The 23,715-nt window shown below is 41.1% G+C and overlaps 1 protein-coding gene across 1 annotated transcript in view; it reads right to left on the bottom strand.

The window, feature by feature from the left end:
• Positions 1–23,715, bottom strand: part of Ophn1 (oligophrenin 1) — a 347,400-nt gene that overhangs the window by 150,202 nt on the left and 173,483 nt on the right. Inside the window, exons 7-11 of the mRNA XM_075958789.1 lie at positions 20,753–20,863; positions 12,583–12,687; positions 10,970–11,099; positions 8,941–9,041; positions 3,910–4,001 (exon numbers count right to left, since the gene is read on the bottom strand). Of these exons, the coding sequence (XP_075814904.1) occupies positions 3,910–4,001; positions 8,941–9,041; positions 10,970–11,099; positions 12,583–12,687; positions 20,753–20,863 (539 nt within the window). The remainder of the gene's footprint in view (positions 1–3,909; positions 4,002–8,940; positions 9,042–10,969; positions 11,100–12,582; positions 12,688–20,752; positions 20,864–23,715) is intronic.

The following is a 23,715-nucleotide window of genomic DNA, read 5'->3' as shown; positions in this document are numbered from 1 at the left end:
ATATTGATTATTTTAATCGATAACAGCATAGGAAAACAAAGGAAATGGCTGTGGAGACCACAGACCAGGGTGTTGCCTTGCTACAGAGTCAGTTAATATATTTGAGTCTTGGTGTCCTGCCGGTGGCCATGTCAGAGGAACAACAGGTGGCAACTGACTTCAGGGCATCAGTCCGCCAGGAAACAAAACCTTGATGGGTAAATCTCAGAGACGCAAGGCCCCAAGACCACAAAGCCCAGAATGTCTTTGGTTTCTGCTGTGCCTTCACATGCTTGCATTTGCCATCTCTCTCTGATATCGGGCATGGTGTGAATGACTGTGTGAAGAGATCTTCACTGCCTATAATGTAGTGTTTATCTCATAGAAACCATCCCATTGGGCATTTTTAAAACTGTCCTGAAGATTATTTCTTCTTAAGCTGTACTGTCTAACTGATAATAATGTTAGTTTAAATAGAGTTTTGACAATAAAAATTAAAATGAGGTGTCGTACAGCTAGAACACATGAGTTTATATTGAGTTTAATTTTTTTTTTTTTTTTTGGTTTTTTGAGACAGGTTTTCTCTGTAGCTTTGGAGCCTGTCCTGGAACTAGCTCTTGTAGACCAGGCTGGTCTCAAACTCACAGAGATCTGCCTGCCCCTGCTTCCCGAGTGCTGGGATTAAAGGCATGCGCCACCACCGCTCAGCAAATTCTTTTATTTTTTTTGTTTGTTTTTTTAAATTTATGTATTTATTAAGGATTTCTGCCTCCTCCCCGCAACCGCCTCCCATTTCCCTCCCCCTCCCCCGATCAAGTCACCCTCCCTCATCTGCTCGAAGAGCAATTAGGGTTCCCTGACCTGTGGGAAGCCCAAGGACCGCCCACCTCTATCCAGGTCTCCTAAGGTGAGCATCCAAACTGCCTAGGCTCCCCCAAAGCCAGTACGTGCAGTAGGATCAAAAACCCACTGCGACTGTTCTTGAGTTCTCAGTATTCCTCATTGTCCTCTATGTTCAGCTAGTCCGGATTTATCCCATGCTTTTTCAGACCCAGGCCAGCTGGCCTTGGTGAGTTCCCAATAGAACATCCCCATTGTCTCAGTGCAAATTCTTTTAATCTTAACATTGGGAGATGTGTTCACGGGTTTTGGAGTGCATCATAGCTGAAACAAAGTTTTGAAAATAACTTAACTTAAAGTTAGAATAATACATTCTGTCAAAGAGCTTTGAGATGAAAAACCCAAGAAGACAAGGCACACAGCTAAATAAGGAAATCTTTAAGGTCAGGGAACCAAAACAAAGCAGCCTAAGAATTATTAGGTGATATGTCTGTCTTGCTAGGATTGGCTGATGACTATGATTAATTCCTTGTACCTATTTTTGCCCTCAGTCTCCAGATATAAAAAACAATTGATAAAGGGGTGTAAACTCTAAAGATCTAAAGTACAGCTGAATTTTCATGAATAAAAGTTTAGATTTGTGGTTCCTTTAAGATTCCTTATAAGATTACCTCTCAAGATAAGTAATAAAGTAATTGGTTCTTTCTTTGTAAATACAAAACACAGCTTGCCAATAAAAGAATGTCTTGCTTGCTTTCACACCGTTAATGCATAACAAGCTGCTTAGGTGTGAATGTATGTGGGTTCTTGGGATAATTTTTCACCTGTAACATGTAAAATGTTTAATCATGTAAGGGATATGGGAAAACATGCTGTTTTTTACTTGTATTCATTGTAATCATTCACTTGAAAAATATAATATAACCATGTTGTGATTTTAATATTGTCTGAAAGATTTTGCTGGGGTTTATAAGCTGTAAGGGAGAGAATAAAGGCAGAATTAGAAGGAAAACATCAAGAATAAGAGAAGGAAATCACCAGGAAAATAATAGAGACTAGAGAGGAAGAATAAAGAAGGAAACCATCAAGAGAGAGTGTGAGTGTAGTTTTCCCTTCCCCCTCAGATAAAACAGTCTAGTGTGATGACTGCAGATTCCCTCTGAGCCCTGCGCTACTAAAGGCTGGTCCCTCAGGCAGCAAAGTGGCCTCATGCATAAAATGGTGTGAGGAGATTCAGTAAGACAAGGTTTTAAAAAGAAAATAATATGGTAACTAAAGTCCCGGTTGCATCATAACTTTAGGTACTGGCCTCTACTCTAAATAGTCCTCAGAATTCTGGGGAAGAATAAAAACAACATAGCTAAGAATTAACAACAAATTTACAACCTACAATAAGACAAGCTTAGCACATTGTGCAAGAAATATATAAACAAGTGCCACAGTCTCTCGCCCAGGGCCAAACTGTTTGTGATTGCTTTGAGTTAGGGAAATTAGCTACATGTAGCTGGCAAATTTAAGGCAAAAAGGGAATCAACATGGAATCAGACATGGAAAATTCAATCACTTAAAAGTGATTAAATCTTGATGCTGAAAAACCAGAGATACTACAGGTTCACGCAGGAAAGTCAGAGCCCACGGTTTGTTTGGTTTTTTTATCCTATAGGGCCTGATGTTATCAGGAAAATGGGTGCCAATCATTTCATTACTGGTAGCAATATTCACTATCACAGTCCTTTTGACTGAGATCATCTATTTATTAACAAAGACATCATAAAGACCCACAAACCAAAATCATGAGGGTCCTAAAATATCCCAATTTTGAAATAGGGCAACAGGCTAATAGCTACTTATTTCTGGATAGGAAAATGTCCTAATCTCTCAGTCTAACTGATCTTGTTGCTATCAGTCCCTAGTGATTTTTCTATGATATTATAATTCATTAAGGTCCTTTCTAGCCATCTGATCATTTTACGAAATTCTTCTCCATTACTCAGTGCCTGGTATACAAAAAAAGTTGATGATGATGATGATAATAGCTTATTCGACAAATTTTGAACCAACTTCTTAACCAGAAAGCATGCCTATCATCACAATGTTAAATGCTTTCACTTTAAAGGATAGGTATCTTTTGCTTTCATATTAGGGTTTCCAATTTTGTGTTTTTAGAGGATTTCTGTGTTTGCCAGTCTGTGAGTTACTGAGTCTTTTCCTTCAGCTATTTGTTTTTCTGTTTATTTGTTTGTTTTGTGCTATTCAACTTTGTTTGTTTTAATTTTATCTTATTTTTTTATTCCTGATTGTTTTCTAATGCGTGAGCAAGAAAGGGTGTAGACTTGGACGGGCGGGGGGAGATGGAAACGAGCTGGGATGAGCTGGGAGAGTGGGGATCATAGCCATATGTATTGTATGAAAAAATCCATTTTCAATTTCAGAAAAATAAAAGTATGAGGTGCAACTATCCTTCACTAACTGTTTGCTTTTAGGGAAGAGAAAAAGAAGGCATTGGAGAGAAACAATACAATCATGCCCCAAATTTGGTAGCAGTGGTTCTAATGTTTGGGGTCAATAAACTATTCTAGTTCACATACATGTCTTCAAAGTAGGAGAAACATGCACTGTTTTACAGTAGGTACAAAAAACTCCCCAGTATCACCTCTACCCTTGGCCCTATCTGTCTTCCTTTCAAAACTGTGTCAGTCCACTCCCTAAGTGATACAAGAGCATCTTCAAAAGAACAAGCATGACTATTCTGTCAGTTTTGTGGCATTGAGAAAAAAACAAATTTTTATATATGTGACAGTAAGTTAAATTCTAGGGGGGATGTTTTCTGCCCAGAGCCAGTGAGGTAAATATGACTGAGGGATATACAGAAATTAAAAACAAAAGCAAAACAAACAAACAAAAATCCAGTCCCAAACCTAGTCTAACAGGGACCCCTTGTGAAGGGCAGACTAAGGGGCAGGACTAGCATTGGCCTATATATAAATTGCTCCTGTTCAGCAACAAGAAATCAGAGAGAAAAATACAAGACCCAGCTAAACTCATGGATGGTACACAGTGACCCCATAAATTCCCACTATCCCAACTTACCTTTCATTAGTTTCTATATCGAAACAGAATCTCTTGTCAATGGACTCTGTCTTTCTTCTCACGCAGTATTTCAATGTTAAGTCCACAGGTCCCTAATATGAAAGAAACATTAACAGACACGTATTCAAAATGCACAGAAGTGTCTTCTGTCTCCTGTCGTGTCTTCAGGGTCACTTGGATGGTGTCGAGCAAGTCACCAGGAGCAATGTGTTGACTCACTGAGAACCGCTACCTTCAAATCTTACAATAACATGGTAGATGGTGTCTTACCATTCTAAGCATAAGTGGCCACGACTGGGGGAAAACGCTCACAGAGGCCTTCCCAAGCGCGGCAGATCCAATAGGAAGCCCAGGACACATCACCTAAGGGCACTGCAGGAGAAATGGACTGCCCGAACAGCATTAAGTATACACAATAAAATTTTCATGAAGCTTCTGAGAAGGGACGCTGCAGCCGTGTAAGTAGCTATCTGAGATCATCTATAGAATGTGTGAGAAAAGTTGAGCATACAAGCTTCCTAATGGATGTGGTAGTGAATGCCTTCAGGATAACAAACACCATAAAAATGATCTCTCTAGAGGTAGGAAAAGAGTGGGGAAATAAACTAATTTGTTTATTAATCAAAGCAGCATTTTGATATCAGACACATGTGGGATAGTGTGGTTCATAATAGTTCTGCGGAAAAACAAATCTGCCAAAGCTGTTGGTGGCCATAGACAAATTACCTGATCCGCCATTGTTTAGTTCCCTCTATTGTCCCCCAACAGGAATAATGTGACACCAGAAGGGAGGTAACATTTAGTTAGCACTTACAATGAACCACATACTATACAAGGTATTTTTAATTCATTGATTGCTTATTATTTTCTGCATTTGTTTTACACAAATTTCCCTCACAATAGCCCTGACAGAGCAGAATTTGAGCAACAAAATGCCTGAATGTCATGCGAGTTAGTAAGGTCAAAGTAGCATTAAACTAGGAAGCTTAAGATCTGGAGTAGTGCCTTAGTTGTGCCATTTATTGGCTATGTGATCCTGGCAAATCAATTTCCCCCTTGAGTCCTAACTTCACAATCTATTAATAACAACAGCACCATAGGCCTACTGCCTCAAAATCAGAAACGCTTCTTAAGCTTCAGACCTGTACCTATGGCACAAGGCCATCCAAACAATGACTCCTAGGCAAATACCAACTTACTCAAAATCAAAATGGAATTAGATCACAGAGCTGAGATTTATACCAGTTCAGACACTGTGGTATATGCACACACCTGTAATCTCAACACTCCAACCCGATGGGGAAGAACAAATTCAGGGCTGATCTGGATTACACAGTGAGATCCGGCCTCAAAATTTAAAGTGTATAAATGAAACTCAGTATATACATAATTTCAGATCTTGATGCTCTTTGGTTAACTACTGGGTACTTCTCTCGGTGTGTTTGGCCTTTTATTTATTTATTTATTTATTTATTTATTTATTTATTTATTTATTTATTTATTTTTTAGGAAACAAGGCTGCCTGTTTAAATGCATTGAAATATGCTGTCTGAAGTCAGTCAGGGCCCCTGAGCCCAACCAGGGAACCACTGTGCCACCTCAATGAGAGGGTGGGAGCTGGGGTAAGGGTGGTTGGCATCTTGCCCTCCTCACCACCTGTACCTGAGGAGCCCAGAGTACTGTTTCCACTGTGGTCAGCCCAGCCTCTGGCCTTGTGCAGGCCAATCCTTTCTGTTTCCACTATAAGAACCCAACCCTTCATTAAGCCTTCAGTATGCTGGTCTTATCCTAATGCTTGGGATGTCCCGTGCAAGCTTCTTACAGTGGTTGACAGGGTCACATAGGCACCCTCTCTCTTTAGCCTTCACACTATTCAGCATCAGCAGTGTGGCAGCTTAGGACCCTAGACCCCAGCCACGCCGCTCCAGGTGCATCTCAGCCACGACCATGTATTTCATCTCCCACAGGTGTAGAACACTTCACGTACAAACCCTGCTCTTTAATGACTCGATGACAGTGCATGTTCGGTTCTCTCCACCCAAAGTGACTGTTGGTCTGAAGAGGCTGCTACTTGTCCTATAAACCACGCTCAGCTCTCCTCCAACTCTACACATGGCCTGCCCCATGCTTTGTAACTTATGGGAAAATGTCTTATTTCCAGGGCCTCACCTGACTGAGAAAGCTTTAAGGACGTAGATAATGTCTTATTCGTCTATGTATCCCTGGTCCCTAGTAAACAGGGCTCAGAAGAATTTATGAACACAATCATCACCCTTTCTACTTTCCTCATGAGGAAGAGGAACCTGAGTAACAAGAAATCATTAACTTGTAGTCAAAAGGCAAGTTTACCGCGGAACTAGTATTGAACCCCAGTTCTTTAATGTATGGATGAGCTGGGAGGTAGGGCGGCACAAGTGTAGACTTGTAGTAAGTGCCCTGCCATGTCACATCACCAGTCCCACAAAGCCAGTTAACTAATCTCAAACCCATCACTCTTTCTCTTTTCCGTTATGTCTAACATGGGAAGATAAAATTCTGATAAAATACTGCTTTAGAGGAGACTGGTAAACTGAGCATCATAAATAAGACCTGACAGTTACTAGGGAGCACTGGTAAGTGTCACAGTAAGAAAGAGGGCCAATTGTTCCATCTGTAAATTGGGTTCATGATATATGCTCTACAGTGCCACTAAGAGAGGGAATAAGGTACACGGTAGCACATATCCTTGGAAGACAGTTAGCATTCAGGAAAAAGTGGTTCTACTACTACTACTAACATCATTGAATCATTTATCTGTTATTTACCTTTCAGAAACACAAAGTACCACTAGAAATGGTGTCAGAAGACTGACAAGAAACAATTATTTCCAAATACAAACGGAGTGAATTCAGTAACTACTTCTATTCAGTCACTACCTTCTCAATGGGAGCTTGGTTACTCTTTCCATTCCTTACATTAAAAGTGCTCAGGCTCAGGGCCAGGCATGCATGCCTTTAGTCCCAGCACTCAGGAGGGAGAGGCAGGTGCATCTCTGAGTTCACAGCGGCCTGGTACTGTACACAGTGAGTTCCAGGACAGTCAGGGCTACAGAGACTCTGTCTCAGAAAAGAAGAAGCTTGCTTAGGCACACTGTTGGGCTTCCACAGTTGCACGTTTGCCATAGTCCACTCAATGAAACAAGGGGGAAAGAAAAACTCAATTGTTCTCATATGCTAGGAGCACACAAAAGTGGGGGTCTACTGATTTTCTCTTTGGCACAGTGCTCTTTGGAACAGGAATGCAAAAAAAAGTCTAAAAGTTATTACTTTCTCTGAAAAGAGAGCTAATATCCAGACTCCAGACAATATTTTGTATAGAATAAAAAGTAGAAATAGGAAGTAGCTCAGTTACAAGCAGCACAAAGTCCAGGGTTTACCCCAAATGCCACATAAACTGGTTATAGTGACACACTCAGGTAATTCCAGAATTCAGGAAATGAAACTTGCAGGATAAGGAATTCAAGGTCAGGCTTTACAACAAAATGAGTTTGAAGCCATCCTGGGCTACTGCGACCCCCATCTCAACAACCCCCATGCCCTAACATGAAATGGAAAACCAAAGACTGCGGCTAGTATTGCTCATAAGCACTCGCCACGCAGATACAACAGACACGTTCAGCCTGACTGGGGACAGTTTCTGTGCTGCAGCCCAAGATGAATTTGCGGAAGCCTACTTACACATTTACCTAAGGGTGTACCCCAGCTTGAACCTACATTTAAGGTACAATAGAAGGCTCTATACTTAAAGACCAAGGCAAAAAGTCCCCTCGAGTTTTCTACATACAAGCTATACAAGATTGGTCATCTACGAAAATGGTTATTAATAGACACAGGCAGGTTTCTCCAAATTCCGATCCACCTAAATCGAGTCTTCGAGTGTATACTTAAAGCTTCCAACAATAGGAAAATAGTTAAAAGGGGCACACTGACAGCAAGCATGAGAGCAAATGAAAGAGATACATTCAGAAAATAAATTGTGTGAAGATCAGTTTGTACCTATAGAAACTCCCATGCATGGAAAGGGGAGTAAACAACCCTCTCCCTGGTAAACTTACCTCGGCGCTTTGAAAAGTAGAAGGCTTGAAAAGGACAGAAGAAACATGAACTACTTACAGAGATTTTAATGTAGTGTGGGTGATCCTAACTTCAGGCCACAGACACATACACACACATGCGCACACCCACACACATACACATAGAGAGAGTGAATAATATATATATATATATATATATATATATATATATAGAGAGAGAGAGAGAGAGAGAGAGAGAGACAGAGAGAGACAGAGACAGACAGAGAGAGACAGAGAGATACACACATACACACACACACTTTTTTTGGTTTTTCGAGACAAGTTTTCTCTGTGTAACAGCCCTGGTTGCCCTGGAACTCGTTCTGTGGACCAAGGTGGTCTCAAACTCACAGAGATCCACCTGTTTCTGCCTCCTGAGTGCTAGGAACAAAGGTGTGTGCCACCACCGGCCAACACACACACACACACACACTTTTAATAAAGGCATTCTTGATATTATATTTTTAAAACTCACTACTTCGAAGAATCATCCACATTTTGGAAAAGTTCTCTGTATAAGCAATGAGCAATTGTAATACTAAATAGGCTGAAAACATAAAGATACAACCATAAACCCTGCTGGGAAAACCTGTGTATGATGTAACACATCTGTTAATACCAGCACTCAGGAGTCTGAGGCAAGAGACTTGCTGCAAGTTCAAGCCATGCGTGTGCTACACAATGTGTTCAAGGCCAGCCTGGGTCACAGAAGAAGAGCTTTTCTCAAAACACAAACCGATTAATAACAAAGTCCTGACCTTAGTCACGGCCCACGTAAACTTGGGCCAGAGAGAACATGTAAAATCCTGGCTTTATGTGACAGTGATAGAATTCATCATTTGACACTTTGTCATTATATGTTCTTCTCCGATGTGCACTCACACAAACGGGCCCACAAAGCAGCAGTAACAAGAACTGACCTGCTTAGCACCTGGCTTCTGTTCCATCGGTGTCATGGTGAGTGTCCTGGTCTCTTTCTCATATCGACAGTAGTATTTCACCCAAGATATACCCAGAGCCCCTACAAAGACAGGAAAGAGAGAGCTAGTAGAGTGTTTCAGCTCCCCAAAGCAGAAGATGTTTACTGGTTTTGTTTTTTTCTCCAGTGCTTGAAATTGAACCCAAGGCACCGAGTCCCAACCTACTGCTTGCTCTTCACAGACAAAGCCCAGGTCCATCGCTGCCCTGTGCCTGTGCTCTATCTTTACCTAGCCCACCTACCCACTGTACCCACAGAGATCCTGACTGCTTCCCATCTCCATTCCTGGCTCATTTCAAACCTACTCTCCCTGCAACCGTTCCTAGGAATAGGCCCACCTATGCCTCCAAAAGCTAGAAAGCCCTGCCAGTGTTCCTCTTTTGTGGAACCTCTCATTTGACTACCATGGGTTGTAGCCACTCCAATCCTTACATGTCTCGCCTCCAGCTACCTCAACTTCTCCTACGCCTTTAGCAATGAATTAGTTAAAGGATGTTATCATTGTCTTGCTTTCCTAATACTTACCACACTTACCAATAAAATACAGATGTACTTTTTCTCCCATTAATCATTTCAAACAGACTTTTCTCATCGCCCCATTTCTGATTCACTCCTAGAAAACCTGTCCTCACCATTTTGCTAGAGCATTACTTTAAAGTAAATCACACAGGCTTTCCTACTCTCTCCAACCAACTTAGCCCACCCTCAAAGCCCTGCATAATTTGATCAAAGTGACAATTCTGGACTTGTCACTGGGCACCCTCACCTCTGTGTCCCTGAATTACATTCAGTTCCCAAATACTTAAATGGGCATATAATTTGTACTGTAAACCCAACGTGTATTTAAAATGGATGGCATACAACATATATCTTTGAATGAATAATTCCATCAGGACAACACGGGCTATCCTTGAGAAACCAAGACCTAAGCGTGAAGCCTGTTCTCTAACACGCCTGCGCCTCTACTCATACTGCCGCACACACCTGGAGTTCTCTACCAATGCCTATCCCTTCTCTTTTCTCCTGCCCACCCTCAGTGCACGTTCAAGCTCTAGCTCAAACATCACTTCCTCAGAGAAGCTCTTAGATAGATGCCCCAAAGAGGGTGCTCAAAATGTCTTGTGAATATACTTTCCTATCTCTCCTATCAGTCTGAGAAATGCTTTGAGATTAAAAAAAAAAAGAAACCAAACATGTTATTTCTCTCCGTTTTGTTTTGTTTTGTTTTTGTATTCTCAATGTGTTACATAGCATTTGGCAGAAAGGATACTCGGTGAGTGTTCATTCACCTGAGCGGCAGCCATTTGACGAGATAGAAAACTGAGGCTCAGAAGCACCGTACAGTGCCTAGCAGAGGTTCTCAACTACGGGCAATTTTACTGTACTGCTTAGGTGGTCGTGTATGGAGAGTCCTTCGAACACAAAGCGATGAGCAAACTAGGGTGCTGCTCACCACTTTACACTTTACAGACCCTGGGAGTGGTAGGTGGGATAGGACCTGCTGGAAAGAGTATCAGTTTTGGCACAGGATACACCTGAACTGGATCATAGATAGAGTGCCTGGTCTAAGCCTCAGTGGTCTCTGGCGTAAAATGAACAGAGTATGGAATCAAAGATGAAATGGTGGGAGGTTTGTAGAGCACTGCACATAGCTCTACACATAGCATAGGCAAGAATATGATCTTTCTCCCTTCTTGGCCCTACCTCTTTGACCCAAACAAAGTTCACCATACACAATAACATTCCTCATCTTGAATCTCAGAGGAAAAATTCCATATCTTACTACTCTAGAGTCACGGCAACCCTAACTCCCCCTCAAGTTTCTCCCTTTTGTATTTCTTCTGTTCCCGCCCTGCCCTCCAAGGCATTGTATCTGGCATGAATCTACGAACACAGGGGTTCCCAGCCTTCAGAAAGGCAAAGAGGCAAGCCAACTGGAGCCCAGGGGATGGCCCTGCATGCCCACACACATTTCTCCTGGGTATAGAGATAGCCTTCGATGGTTGGCTGTCCCGGAAGTTTGCATGTCTGAGGAGCTTCTTTCATCCTTTTCTTAAGTTCCTCCATCTCTTCTCGGGTGCTGGAGAAATGATTTCTTGTCTGTCAAGACATCATTACAGTCGTTATCAGCATTGTCACCAACAAGACTGCGTATTTATAGGTCATAGATACAGTACAGAGATTTCTCTGCTCACAGCATGTGCTAAAACATACAGAAGACTGCCGGATGGTAGTGACTAGAAAAGAATTCTAGAGTTTAATGGTATTACGAACTAGAAAGGGCACAAAACCACGAATACCACAAGGAGCAAGAGGTTTGACCCAATGGGTTAATTCAAGCTTCAAGTAAATAAGGAACATTAAAATTCTGAGATTAGACTGCCCTTTCTTTATAATAAGGACAACTACGGAGAAAGTTCCCAAAGACAACATTACCATGGCAACTTCTTTATGTTAGTGAAGAAGACAGGGACGGCACCGGTTGGCCCCAGCTGTCAACGGTACTAACAAGGAGTCAGCCATGAGTACACATGCAAACGCTTGGTATTAGCTCACATTTGTCAAGTGACACATGGCAGAGGAGTCAACTTGATTGTAGAAAGATTTGGTAAGTCAGCAGAAAATAGGTTCTCTCACGTTCGGGTAAAGGAGAGGACCCAGAAGGAAGGAATAGATGCAGAAAGAAAAAAGTAGGTAAAACTGTACATCCCAGTCCCCCTAAGCAAGCATCTTATGAGCAGTTTTGAGTTGGCAAACACACCTATGAATGTCATGCACTGTAGCACTCTGTCCGGTGTCACCTGATTTTGGTGACACCTTCCCTGGCGACCAATTGCTGCATTCTCTATGCCCTTTTAATATGTTGGTTTGATTTCATGTAGCAACGAATACTGAGGGATTATGATTTATCTGTGACTATATCTCTACTAGAAGCACATATATGATCCTCCAAGACAGGCAAACCTTGATGCCTCTTTCAGGGATGCGAGAGACTGATACATTGTGTTACACAGGGTACTTTTTTATGGTATTCATAAATACTCATCAATGTGGGCTGTGATAAAACGAGTAAATTCTCATGTTCCGATACATAAAAATGTAGTGCCTGTGCTCATTTATAGAACTAGCATGCACAACAAGATGGAGAAGTCCTTGAAAATTCATGTGTTTAACTGTACTAAGTGATGGGAGAAGGAAGAAGATAATCACGGGCAGTCATAATGATAAAGCCCACAACAAGTGTCTTAACTGACTCTGGAGTTGACTTAAGGACTAAGCCTTATATTAAATACACCTATAGCAGGATTCTGATCTACGAGAGATACAGAAAAGTACCAACACTTAATAAATCCAGGCAAACAGAGGCATTCCTGATTAGAGGATAGGTGTGAACAGCAGGAAGTCTCAAAGAGAGGAAGAGTCAAACCTGAAAAAGCACGAACCCGCCACTATGCTACCATGTTCGTGCTCTACACCACTTTGTCCTGGCAAATGGGCAGCGGTGCAACAACCTGTAATTCCAAAGTTAAGACGCCTGGGGCCCCCTTGGAAAGCCAGGTGAAGACATCCAGACGCAACTCACATTCTGTAAACTCAGCTGCAGCTGCTGTTTGTACGGGAGGAAATCCTGTGTGAGCTCCACAGTCAAACTGTTGGAAATGAAGAGGCTGTGGAGAAAGGCCAAGACCTGGGGGAAACAGACAAAAACCACCTTTAGAAACTCACCGTTATCTGACACCAGCACTCCCTGCCTGGTAAGGTAGGAACCATGAAGTCAGGGAAGACACCCGGAGTGGTTACCGAGTACACTGCAGGAGCGGTGGGGGTGGCACAAGCAGGGACACACCTGAGAACTCTCGTCTTAGGTTGAATACTTCAGCTGTCTCTGGTCCCAGAAAGGAGCTAGCAAATCCAGGTCTTTTTAGATTACATGCAAAGCCACTCTGGAATTAGATACTGCAGGGATTAACCGCATCTCTTCTCTAAACTGGTACAGTATCTCTCACCAAAAGATATCACATCTAAAACTGAAAATGTTCAAGGACAGATGCAATGCCAAAAATGGAAACTTTATACCTGACCTCATGTGCTAAATCTCAGGCATACTGTAGAAAATGTAAACCCACTAAAAATACTGCATTAAATCTTTGAGTTATGAGTATAAGGGGTTTAAGAAACATAAACAGACTTTGTGTTTAAACTAGGAATTCATTTACGATATTTCATTATTTGAATGCAAATATTTCAAAATTTTTTTTGGAAATCTCAACCACTTCTGGGTCAAGTATTTTGGGTAACAGATAATATGTGTGTGTGTGTGTGTGTGTGTGTGTGTGTGTGTGTGTGTGTACACACACACATAAAAACAACATAACGGACACATACATACACATACATTTATGACAAGTATGTGGTAGAGAGATCCGTCCACCACATTCAGGCTTATATCCATAATGTTTCCTGTTTCTCTCCCAAATTTCATCTCAAGAAATAATATCACCACTCAGCAGTCAGTGAAACCAGGAACTGAAGAGTCAGCCCTGATCTCTCTTTAACTCACATTTAAGTCCAATTCAACAGTTTTTGCTAGTGTTTCCTCCAAAATGCCATTTCAAATGCTAGAGATAGAACCTAGGCCCTTGTATATGCTAGGCAAGCATTCTGCCTCTGAGTTATATCCCTAACCCTCCAAACTATTTTTTCTAACCCAGCTATCCTTTACAGTTTCTACTTCCACCATACCAACTCAAGCAAATGCATCTTCTTGCCTAGATCACTATAGTATTTTCTCGTTTAATTTGAGTGTGTCTAGCTTTGAATCCCAGACAGACCTCAAACTCATGATTCTCCTGCCTTTCCTCCCTCCTGGTATGGATATGATAAGTGTGTGCCACCTCACCAAGTCTACAATCGCTTCTCAACTGCTATCCTTGACCCCCGTCATGTCATTCTCCACACAACAAATTGTTCCCTGTCAGGTCATACTTAATAGCCTGTAGTGGCTTTCCATGATGCGTAGGCTAACATCCAAATCAACTTCTATGCCAATGGGCCCTATGCCTTTCAGTTAGAACACACTTTCTGCAACCCCCCTTTTCTACTACCAGTATCTGAAGTCAGACATTTTCTTTCCATCTTTTGAGACCATCTAAACATTCTTTTCTCACTGTCAGGAAGGCACGCTGGATTTTGTCAAAGGCCTTTTCTGCATCTATCGAGAAGATAATGTGCTTTTTATCTTGAAGTCCATTTACATGATTTATTACATTATTAGCATCATATGTTGAACCAACCCTGCATCTGTAGGATAAAGCCAACATGGTCACGTGAATGATCCTTGTGATGATATATGCCTATATTTGGCTTGTGAGTAGTTTATTGAGGTATTTGTGTCTATGATCACCAGGGAAATTGATGTAGAGACCTTGCTGTTGTTGTGTATCTACCTGGCTTTGTCTACATGTCTTTCCCCTTTAGCTCTCTGCCTCAGTGGTACTTACTGGGATCCTTCTTGCACCACTGATGTAAATTTTTGCACTGCTAGATAAAATTTGTTTCTTTCAAAGATCTTACAACATCTTACAACAGTTTGGATTATGTGCGTAGTTCCGTCCCTTCTTTCTGCCCCATGAGAGTTTCATGTTCTCAAAGGAAGAAATTGTCCATCTGGTTTACTACACTATGCCCAATGTCTAACACAGTGCCTGGACTACCACAAAATAAAGAAGAGAGAATTACAAAAATGTGGGCAACAACACAAGTATCCTCAGTCGCACATTCTCAAGTGGCACATACGTAGGCACATGCGACTCAAAACTACACATCATAGCCTGCCAGTGGTGGCGCATGCCTTTAATCCCAGCACTCAGGAGGCAGAGGTAGTGAGTTCGAGTCCAGCCTGGTCTACAGAGTGAGTTCCAGGACAGGTTCTAAAGCTACAGAGAAACTCTGTCTTGAAAAACAAAAAACAAAAAAAAAATATGTGTACATTATAAACATAAAAAGGGACATATTACATATGCAAACAATTTGGAGGGGGAAATACTATATAACCAATGCAGATTATTTTTATATTAGGGGATTTCTGATCATCCTATGCACTATTTTATACTTTTCTGTGATGAATGCATCTAGAAATAAAAACATTTATGAAAAGTCAGCACATTTTCAAATAAAAATACACTAAATGCTGTAATAAATTAAAGGACATTTAGTAGCAACAATTATACAAGGCAGATATAAAAATAGTAGAACAGGAAGCGCTTAAATGTTAAGTGCCATGGGTTTGCAGTCCAGGCTTAAGTATGATAGTTTTTAAAAACTTTCTGAAAGCATGAGAGGAAGAAAGCCGGAAAGTCCAAGCCCACATGTATTCACAGCAGGAAAACATAAGACGTTCAAAGAAGATCTAGAAAGAATACTTCTTACATTGCTTTTTTAAATTGAAACAGGAATACTTCCAAATTCCTTTTTAAAAGCCAGTATTATTTAATAGCAAAACCAGGTAAACACACACACACCAAAAAAAAATTTACAGGTCAATATCCCTGACAAACATAGATGCAAAAATCTTCAATAAAACATTTGCAAACTGTATTTAGGTACATATCAAAAAAAATATCCATCATGACCAAGTAGCTTTAGCCCAGAGATGCAGGATTAGTTCAACAAAGTAAGCCAATAAATTTAATAAATCATATAAATGAACCTAAAGACAAAATTCACATGATCACCTCAACAGACAAAGAAAAAGTCTTTGACAAAATCCAACATGTCTTCATGAAAAAAGCCCTAGAGAGAGTAGAACTGGAAGCAACCATTCTCAACATAATAAAGGTTTAGATGACAGTCCCACAGACAACACCATCCAAGATGGAGAGAAATTCAAAGAAAACTTCATAAAAATCAGAATGAAAGCAGTGCAGTGGTGGTGCAGTCTTTAATCCCAGCACTCAGGAGGCAGAGGCAGGCGGATCTCTGTGAGTTCGAGGCCAACCTGGTCTACGGAGCTAGTTCCAGGACAGCCAGGACTACATATAGAAACCCTGTCTCAAAAGAAACAAATAATAATAATAATAATAATAATCAGAAATAAGACAGGGCTGTCCACGGTCTCCATGACTCTCCAATATACTACTCAAAACACTAGCTGGAACAATAAGAGAAGGAAATTAAAGGAATAAAACAGTAAAAGAAGTTAAATTTGCCCCCATTTGTAGATGATATATTATTCATGAGAGATTATAAAAATTCCTCTAGAAAACTGGAAATAAGCAACAATTTCAGCAAAGTGGCAGGATAACTCAGTAACAACCTCATATATCAACAGCAAACACACTGAAAGAGAGACATGTCTACTCAAGACAGCTTCAAGAAATGCCTAGGACTTAACCAGCTAGAAAAAAAAATACCTCTACAATGAAAAACTTTCAAATTGAAAGAAAGGGATTGAGAAAAAACTAGAAAATTGAAACACCTTCCATGCTCATGGGTTGGTAGAATATAATTGTGAAAATGATTATTCTACCAAAACAATTTACGGGTTCAGTGCAGTTCCAATCAAAGTGCCATGTTCATCAAAGAAATGGAAAAAATCCTAAAATTCATATGGAACTCACCAAAGAAATCCTGCATAAAAAGAAAACCGAGTAATGGGAACAGCTCACAACTTCCAGGCTGGCTCACCCACACCTCTGCCAAATGGAGTTGGCCCTACTATGCTGCCCACAGGAGGTGTAGGGTCGGCTGTCTGCCCTGAGCTGTTTCAGTTGATGGCGGGCAGGGGTGGGTGAGCCAGTTCCAATGTTGTGAGCATGGGAGAGTTGTCTCCATTGCTCATCTGTCATGCAGCAGCACGGGCGGGGTAGAAAGACATCCCATTCCCAGCCCACCTCTGTATGCCCATCAATGCCTGGGGCAGATGGAACAGATAGCCCTGCATTCGTAAGAGTAGAGAGCTGTCCCTGCCCACTCCTCAGCTACCGTACTAGGGAACTCTGGGCCCTATGTGTCCCATGGGCAACACAGTAAGTAGAGCTGGTCCTGAAGGTGTAGGTGTGGAAGAACTGACTCTGAGGCTGTGAAAGCAGGGGAACTGGCCCCGCCCCTTGCTCATTGCTGCAAGGGTTGAACTAGCCAAGGCAATGCGGGAGAGCGCACCCTGCTGGAAGCACAAGAGAGAGCTGACAGGCTGACCAAGCCTGCAACTACCAAGGCCCAGAACCAGGGTTATGTGTTGTCCCGCCCCAACATCCACCTCATCTGTGATCTGCTGGAGCGTGGAAAGGGATTGGTCCTGTAGATCCAAAGCTGCGGGACCTCCACAACACAGGGCAGCAGCAGGATAACCAAGGGGTGTTCCAGTGAGGGCCCAAAATAGTGTAGCAAAATCCAGAAGCCTCCCGGACTCTGTGTAATGAATATTTGCAAGTAAAGTACATGGATAAAGGGGTTACTGTATAACTCAGTGGGTTACACTACAACTTCCATAATGAGACTGATTTTTTTTCCTTCTTTTCTTTTTTTCTTCTTTTTTTTCTCTTAAATTTTATTTTATTTGAAGGGGGAGGTTGCAAGGGCACAGGGTGGATACAAAGGGATGGGAAAATGAATGGGATGGAGATGCATGATGGGAAAGACACAAAAAAATAAATAAAAAAGAAAGAAAGGAAAAATGTCCGTGGGATTCACAGTCTAGATCTCAAAATTTATTACAGGGCTATAGCAATAAAAACAGCATGGTAGTTGCACAAAGCCAGACTTAAATAACAATGAGTCAAAACAGAAAACTCCAACATTAGTAAATGTAACTACAGTCATCTAATATTTGACAACGATGCCAAAAATCTTTGCAGAAAAGATGGTGTCTTTAGCATCTAGGGCAGGAAAACTGGATGTCTACAAGGAGAAGAATAAAACGAGGCCTACGTCTATCAACCCGTACTAAATTGACTCCAGATGAATTGAGTAGCTTAGTGTAAAGCCTGAAACTTCTAGAAGAAAACAGAGACAGGATGCTACGAGACTGGGGTATAGGAAAGGACTTTCTGAACAGGACTCCCTTTGCTCAGGATTTAGGCCACCAATTGACAAGTGGAACTTCAGAAAGCTAAAACCTTTGTGCACACCTAAGGAATAAATCTATTGAGTGGAAAAGAAGTCCAAAGAGAAGCAATATCTATAATACATATTTTAAAAATTAAAAAAGTCAAGGAAACAAGCAACCAAAACTGTTTTTAAAAAGTGGGCTACAGAACTGAACAAAGAGCCGGGCAGTGGTGACACATGTCTTTAATCCTAGCACTCGGGAGGCAGAGGCAGGCGGATCTCTGTGAGTTCGAGGCCAGTTCAAGGCCAGCCTGGTCTACAAGAGCTAGTTCCAGGACAGGCTCCAAAGCCACAGAGAAACTCTGTCTTGAAAAACCAAAAGAAGAAGAAGAAGAAGAAGGAGGAGGAGGAGGAGGAGGAGGAGGAGGAGGAGGAGGAGGAAGAAGAAGAAGAAGAAGAAGAAGAAGAAGAAGAAGAAGAAGAAGAAGAAGAAGAAGAAGAAGAAGAAGAACTGAACAGAGTGCTCAGAAGTGGAAATAAAAATGGCAAAAAAATAAAAACCTCAAACATGCTCATTATCTTTAGCAATTAAGGAAATACAAATTAAAATGACATTGACATTTCATCTCATCCCACCCAGAATGGCCAAGATGCACAAAACAGCCACAACAAATGCTGGTAAGGATATGGGGGAAGGGGACCCCTCGTTCACTGTTGGCATTGTAACCTGGTGCTGTCACTCTGAAAAGCTGTGTGGAGAATTCTCCAAAAGCTACACTCGACTCTCTGACCTACTTGTAATCTACCCGAAGGCTTCCTCACCCTACTCTCCAATGAGCGTTACTGCTCTATGCACGATAGCCAAGAAATGAAAACAATCTAAATGGCCTTTAATTTAGGACTAGATCACGAAAATATGGTGCTTATACATCATGAAGTCTTATTCAGATGTAAAGAAAACTAAAATCATGAAAGTTGCTGATAAATGGACAAAACAGGAAATATTATATTGAGTGGGGTAACTCAGACCCTAACCCCAAGTCTTCAGAAGTGAGTCTATAAACTAGAGTAACTACAAACAGCAGAAAAATAAAAGGAGACCATGGCAGGGGGTGGGTTGGGCAGGAGTTCTAGACAAGAAAATTGTAGGGCACAGGGGCTCTAAGAGGGAAAATGAGTAGGTGAGAGGTGAGACGTACTTAAGCAGGAAAGAAGAATGGCAACACCAAGGGAGGGGGAGGGAAGAGGGATAAATAACACTAAAGATATTTAGAAAATCAGTAGGGGAAATCATATTTTAATAGCTCCTTAAAATTAGATTTTGTGTGTACGTGTGCCTGCGTGTGTGTACACAAAGAGAAATATGTCATTTGAGTGGAAGCTACATCAATTGGGGTGATAATACTCCCCCTAAAAGAATACACACTACCTAATAAAAACCCAGTGCCAGGCACATGAAACCTACTTTTAAGTTGTTGGTTAGGGGAATCTAAGAGACCCTCCAAAAACAACAGAGGTTATTGCCATTGTCTTGGGTAACTTTCAGACTTGAAGATAAGACCTGATGGCTGAAGACACCACACATTTCAGACGAAGGATTTGGAGGAACTCATCTGGATCTGACCTGAAGATTCTTCACTGAGGATTAGCCCTCAGGGTTTCAGAAGGAGCCATGCAAGCTGCCAAGGGAGGAAAGTAATCAAGTCCCATGCAGCTATAATGGCAATTAATAACAACGCTGACCACTGTGGCAAGATAGCCTGAAAGGTACAGTAGCGGCCCTTACATCCACAGGAAACAGTCACCTAAATGGATTTAAGGTCCACCTAACAGGAGGGAATCCATATCTGGCACTTATCAGTTTAGCCAGCTACCTATGGCTGGTCAGACCATGGTATATAGAGAACTTGCTCCTGCCACTAACCCAGCATAATCTGTAACTCTTTCTAAATACTCATCCTTCTGTCCAGAGATAAGTGGAGCTCTCACCCGTCATTGGATGAGCTTATTTTTGAAGCAGATGAAGAACACTACAGAAAGCCAAAACTGGTCAAAATGCAGAAATAAACTGATAGTAGAGTTTCTGCCTCCAACCAATACATTTAGAACACAACCCCCACCCTCAAGTCCCTGGGGACATCACAGAAAATGGGACCGAAATATTGTTAAGAGCCAGGACAGTTGATGCAAGATAGTACAAAGTCTTTTCCTTACAAAAAAAAAGCAGGGAGATGGGAGTGAGTTGGGGAGGAGTTAAGTGAAGGAATCGGGTGAATAAGATCAAGACACATTGTAGAAAATTCTCTACAAACTAATAAAATATTACTTTTAAAGGAAAAAATAAAGTGTGACATAGAAACTGGGGAAGGGACTGAATCAGGAAAAAAAGAAATATCATAAATGGAGAGAAAAATAGTGTGAACATGGTAAGGAAAAGCGTGAACACTTCTGAAAGAGCAAGAGAAATCTAAGTGTGTGTGCTGACGTTCTTGACATGTATCTTGACATGTATCTTGGCATGTATCTTGACATGTATCTTGGCATGTATCTTGGCATGTATCTTAACATGTATCTTGACATGTATCTGAGCATGGACTGGCGTCTCCATTCCTTAAGCTTCCACTTTTATGACCACAGTTCTGCACATTCAGTTGAGGATTTGGGAAACACATGTTTTATAATACTAACCAACAGAGAGAACTTACTGGCTCCACAATATTGAACTTCTTGGACTCTTGAACTTCCTGGATTTGATAGACATAGTCAAGGGAGGACTCGAAGAAACTGTGCCTTTCCTTATCCACTTGGAGGTCTGCCTGTAAAAAGAGGGCAACAAATGTCACAAGTGGGCATGGTCAAATTTTTGAAAGTCAGGGATGTTAAAGAGGCATTGAGTTACCTGAAAATATCCTATTTCGATTGTTTTCTTTATTTCTACTGTATTTTACAGAGATGGAATATGAAGCCAAGAGATTAAAGACTAAAGGCTTTCTATTTCTAGTCTAGCATGGAGGAAGCTTGGGAATCATCAAACTGATTTTCAGATCAAGGAAAAAGCTGACCTAGTTAGAGAACCTTTCTCCTTAAATCCAACAGTAAAGTCATGGGGCTAAGGGCTGCCTCCAAAACTAGACTATAGGTGTATGGAGAGAATTGGAACTCAGGAGAATAGACACTGGGGGTGAACGGTGCTCAAGACTGGGGCACCACTGCTCTCACTAAAGAACTACTACCCAGTTTAAGAATAAGATGCTAAGAAAACACAAAGACAAAGCAAGGGCTCCAAAGGAACTACAGCAACAGCAAACTAAGCCCAACTTAAGTCCTAGCCAAACAAAGCACGAAAGCTCGCACTGAGCGCTTACATTCGTTTCTTTATCCAAACATCCTCTCTGCCTTTTAAGCAGGAAAGGTTAAAAAAAAAAGCCATGATCCAAAGCAAGCGAACAAGCATCAGAAACTAACGAAGAGAAGGCAGAGGCTGCAGAACGATGAGACCATGGGCTGTAAGCATCTACGGTGAAATGAAAAGGGTGCTAATGGAAAAAGAGAGCAACGCACAGCAACAGATGTGTGCTATTAGAAGATGAAGGTGCAGCATGGAGTCAGAGGGAATGCCAGAAATCGAAAAGCCTAGAACAGAAATGAAGCATACTTTATTGGGATCACCACCGGTATGAACAAGGGAGAGGAAAGAATAAGTCTGGGCCTGGAGAGATGGCTCAAAAGCATACCACCCACCTAGCAGGTACGGGGCTCTGAGAGTCCTGACAACACAGGGGGGAAAAAGAATCACCGAGATTGAATGTACATCCACACAAAAGTCGAAACAAAGAGAGTAAACAACATAAAATAAAACATCTGAGAACTGCTAGATAGATGTGTACCATATGTGTCCTCAGAATACAAATGACGGGAGAAAAAGAATGGAACAGAGAAACATTTTCAATGATAGTAACTGGGGATTTTGCAAAATGAAGGAAGTACCATATTAGCCAGCTACATACACGGCTCCTATGTAGACACCCAAATGACTCTAAGTTGGCATCCTACAGAAATAATTGCAGATCCATGTTTATTTTTCCACTATTCATAATAGCCATGATATGGAAGCAGCCTAGATGTCCATCAACAGATGAACAGATACAGAAAATTAGATGCATAAACACTACTGAATTTCATTTAGCACTAAAGAAAAATAAAGTCATGTAATTTTGAGGATTGGAAATCTGCAGGTTTAGTGAAATAAGACAAAGTCAGAAAAACTACCACATCATTCCTCTCTCTCTCTATCAGAATCTGGACTTATGTGTATATGTCTTTTTGTAGGACAAAGAAATGGGAAAGCTCTAGAAGAGAAACAGGAGGTCTAAAGGGAGGTGGAGAGAACAAGAAAGGATGGTGGAAAATATATTATGAAAGCAGAACTGGGGACTATCGGGGAGGAAGAGCATGAACAAGAAGAAAATGGAGAACTAAAAATGTCACTGAAATACATGTGTTTGTGTGCTAAAAAAAAATAACACCAATTTTTACTTTTAAAAATTTCACTGTCCACATTGGCATGTCAACTGATGTTGTAATTATGCTAGCCTTGTTTAAGTAATTATATTGTTGAGATTTCCTGGGTGCATTTCCCTAGTCAAATCTAGAGGACGCAATTTTAAAACTCCTGGAAGCGAAAATCAGAGAAAATCTAGCCATATATGATGATATGCATAGATGCCAGCACTCAAGAGTCTAAAGCAGCAAGACACAAGTTTGAGCAAGACACAAGTTTGAGACCTCCTTGAGCTGTTACAAAGCAAGATGAGGGAGCAGATAATCTGCATGGCTTTACATTGGCAAGAATTTTAAATACATCAAAAGCATGATTCATTGAAATTATGGATATTTCATTAAACCAAAAGCAGGCGCAGCACCAAAGGCCCTTCTAAGAAAATAAAAGAATATACTTGGAGCATTGTAAAACATGTATCTGATATTGGGTTGGCACCTAACATCATACACAGAGTCCTTAAAACACAGCAACAAGAAAATAACTCAAATTTAAGTATCAGATCAGACAGCTCACCAGAGAACACAGGTGGCAGCTAAGCATATGAGGAGATATTACATGTCACTGGGAAATTTCAAATGACAACAGAAATGTGATTCCACTGCACACCTATCAGAGTGGCTAACAGTAAAAACACTGAAAACACCAACTACTGATAAGAAGAAGCAAAATAAAGTCTAGAGCTGGTTGGAAAGAAGAATGGTACATGCTGGAAAATAACGGATTCTTCCAAAATAAATCATCTGCTTACACTGCACCCCAACTCATACTCTATAGCATTTACCAAAACAACCTCAACAAAATCTACACATTAATATTTATCATGGCCATATTAATAACTGCCAAAGTTCAGAAGAAAAAAATAGCCTTCCATAGGATATAAGATACACATGCGGTACAACCAGACAACAGCCCTGAAGAGAAATGAGACAGCTATGAAGACATAAAAATACAGGAATAATAGACACATACTGCTAAATAAAAGAAGTCAATATGAAAAGCATCCATGCTATAGGAGTCCATGACATTATAGAAAAGAAAAAATAGGAAGATCAGTGGCTGCCAGGGATGGAGATGAGCGAGCATGGAGCCAGGAGAATTTCAGAACAA

The sequence above is a fragment of the Microtus pennsylvanicus genome, chromosome X, assembly GCF_037038515.1.
Source record: "Microtus pennsylvanicus isolate mMicPen1 chromosome X, mMicPen1.hap1, whole genome shotgun sequence".
Classification (NCBI taxonomy): domain Eukaryota; kingdom Metazoa; phylum Chordata; class Mammalia; order Rodentia; family Cricetidae; genus Microtus; species Microtus pennsylvanicus.
This window is presented reverse-complemented; position numbering and strand designations above follow the sequence as displayed.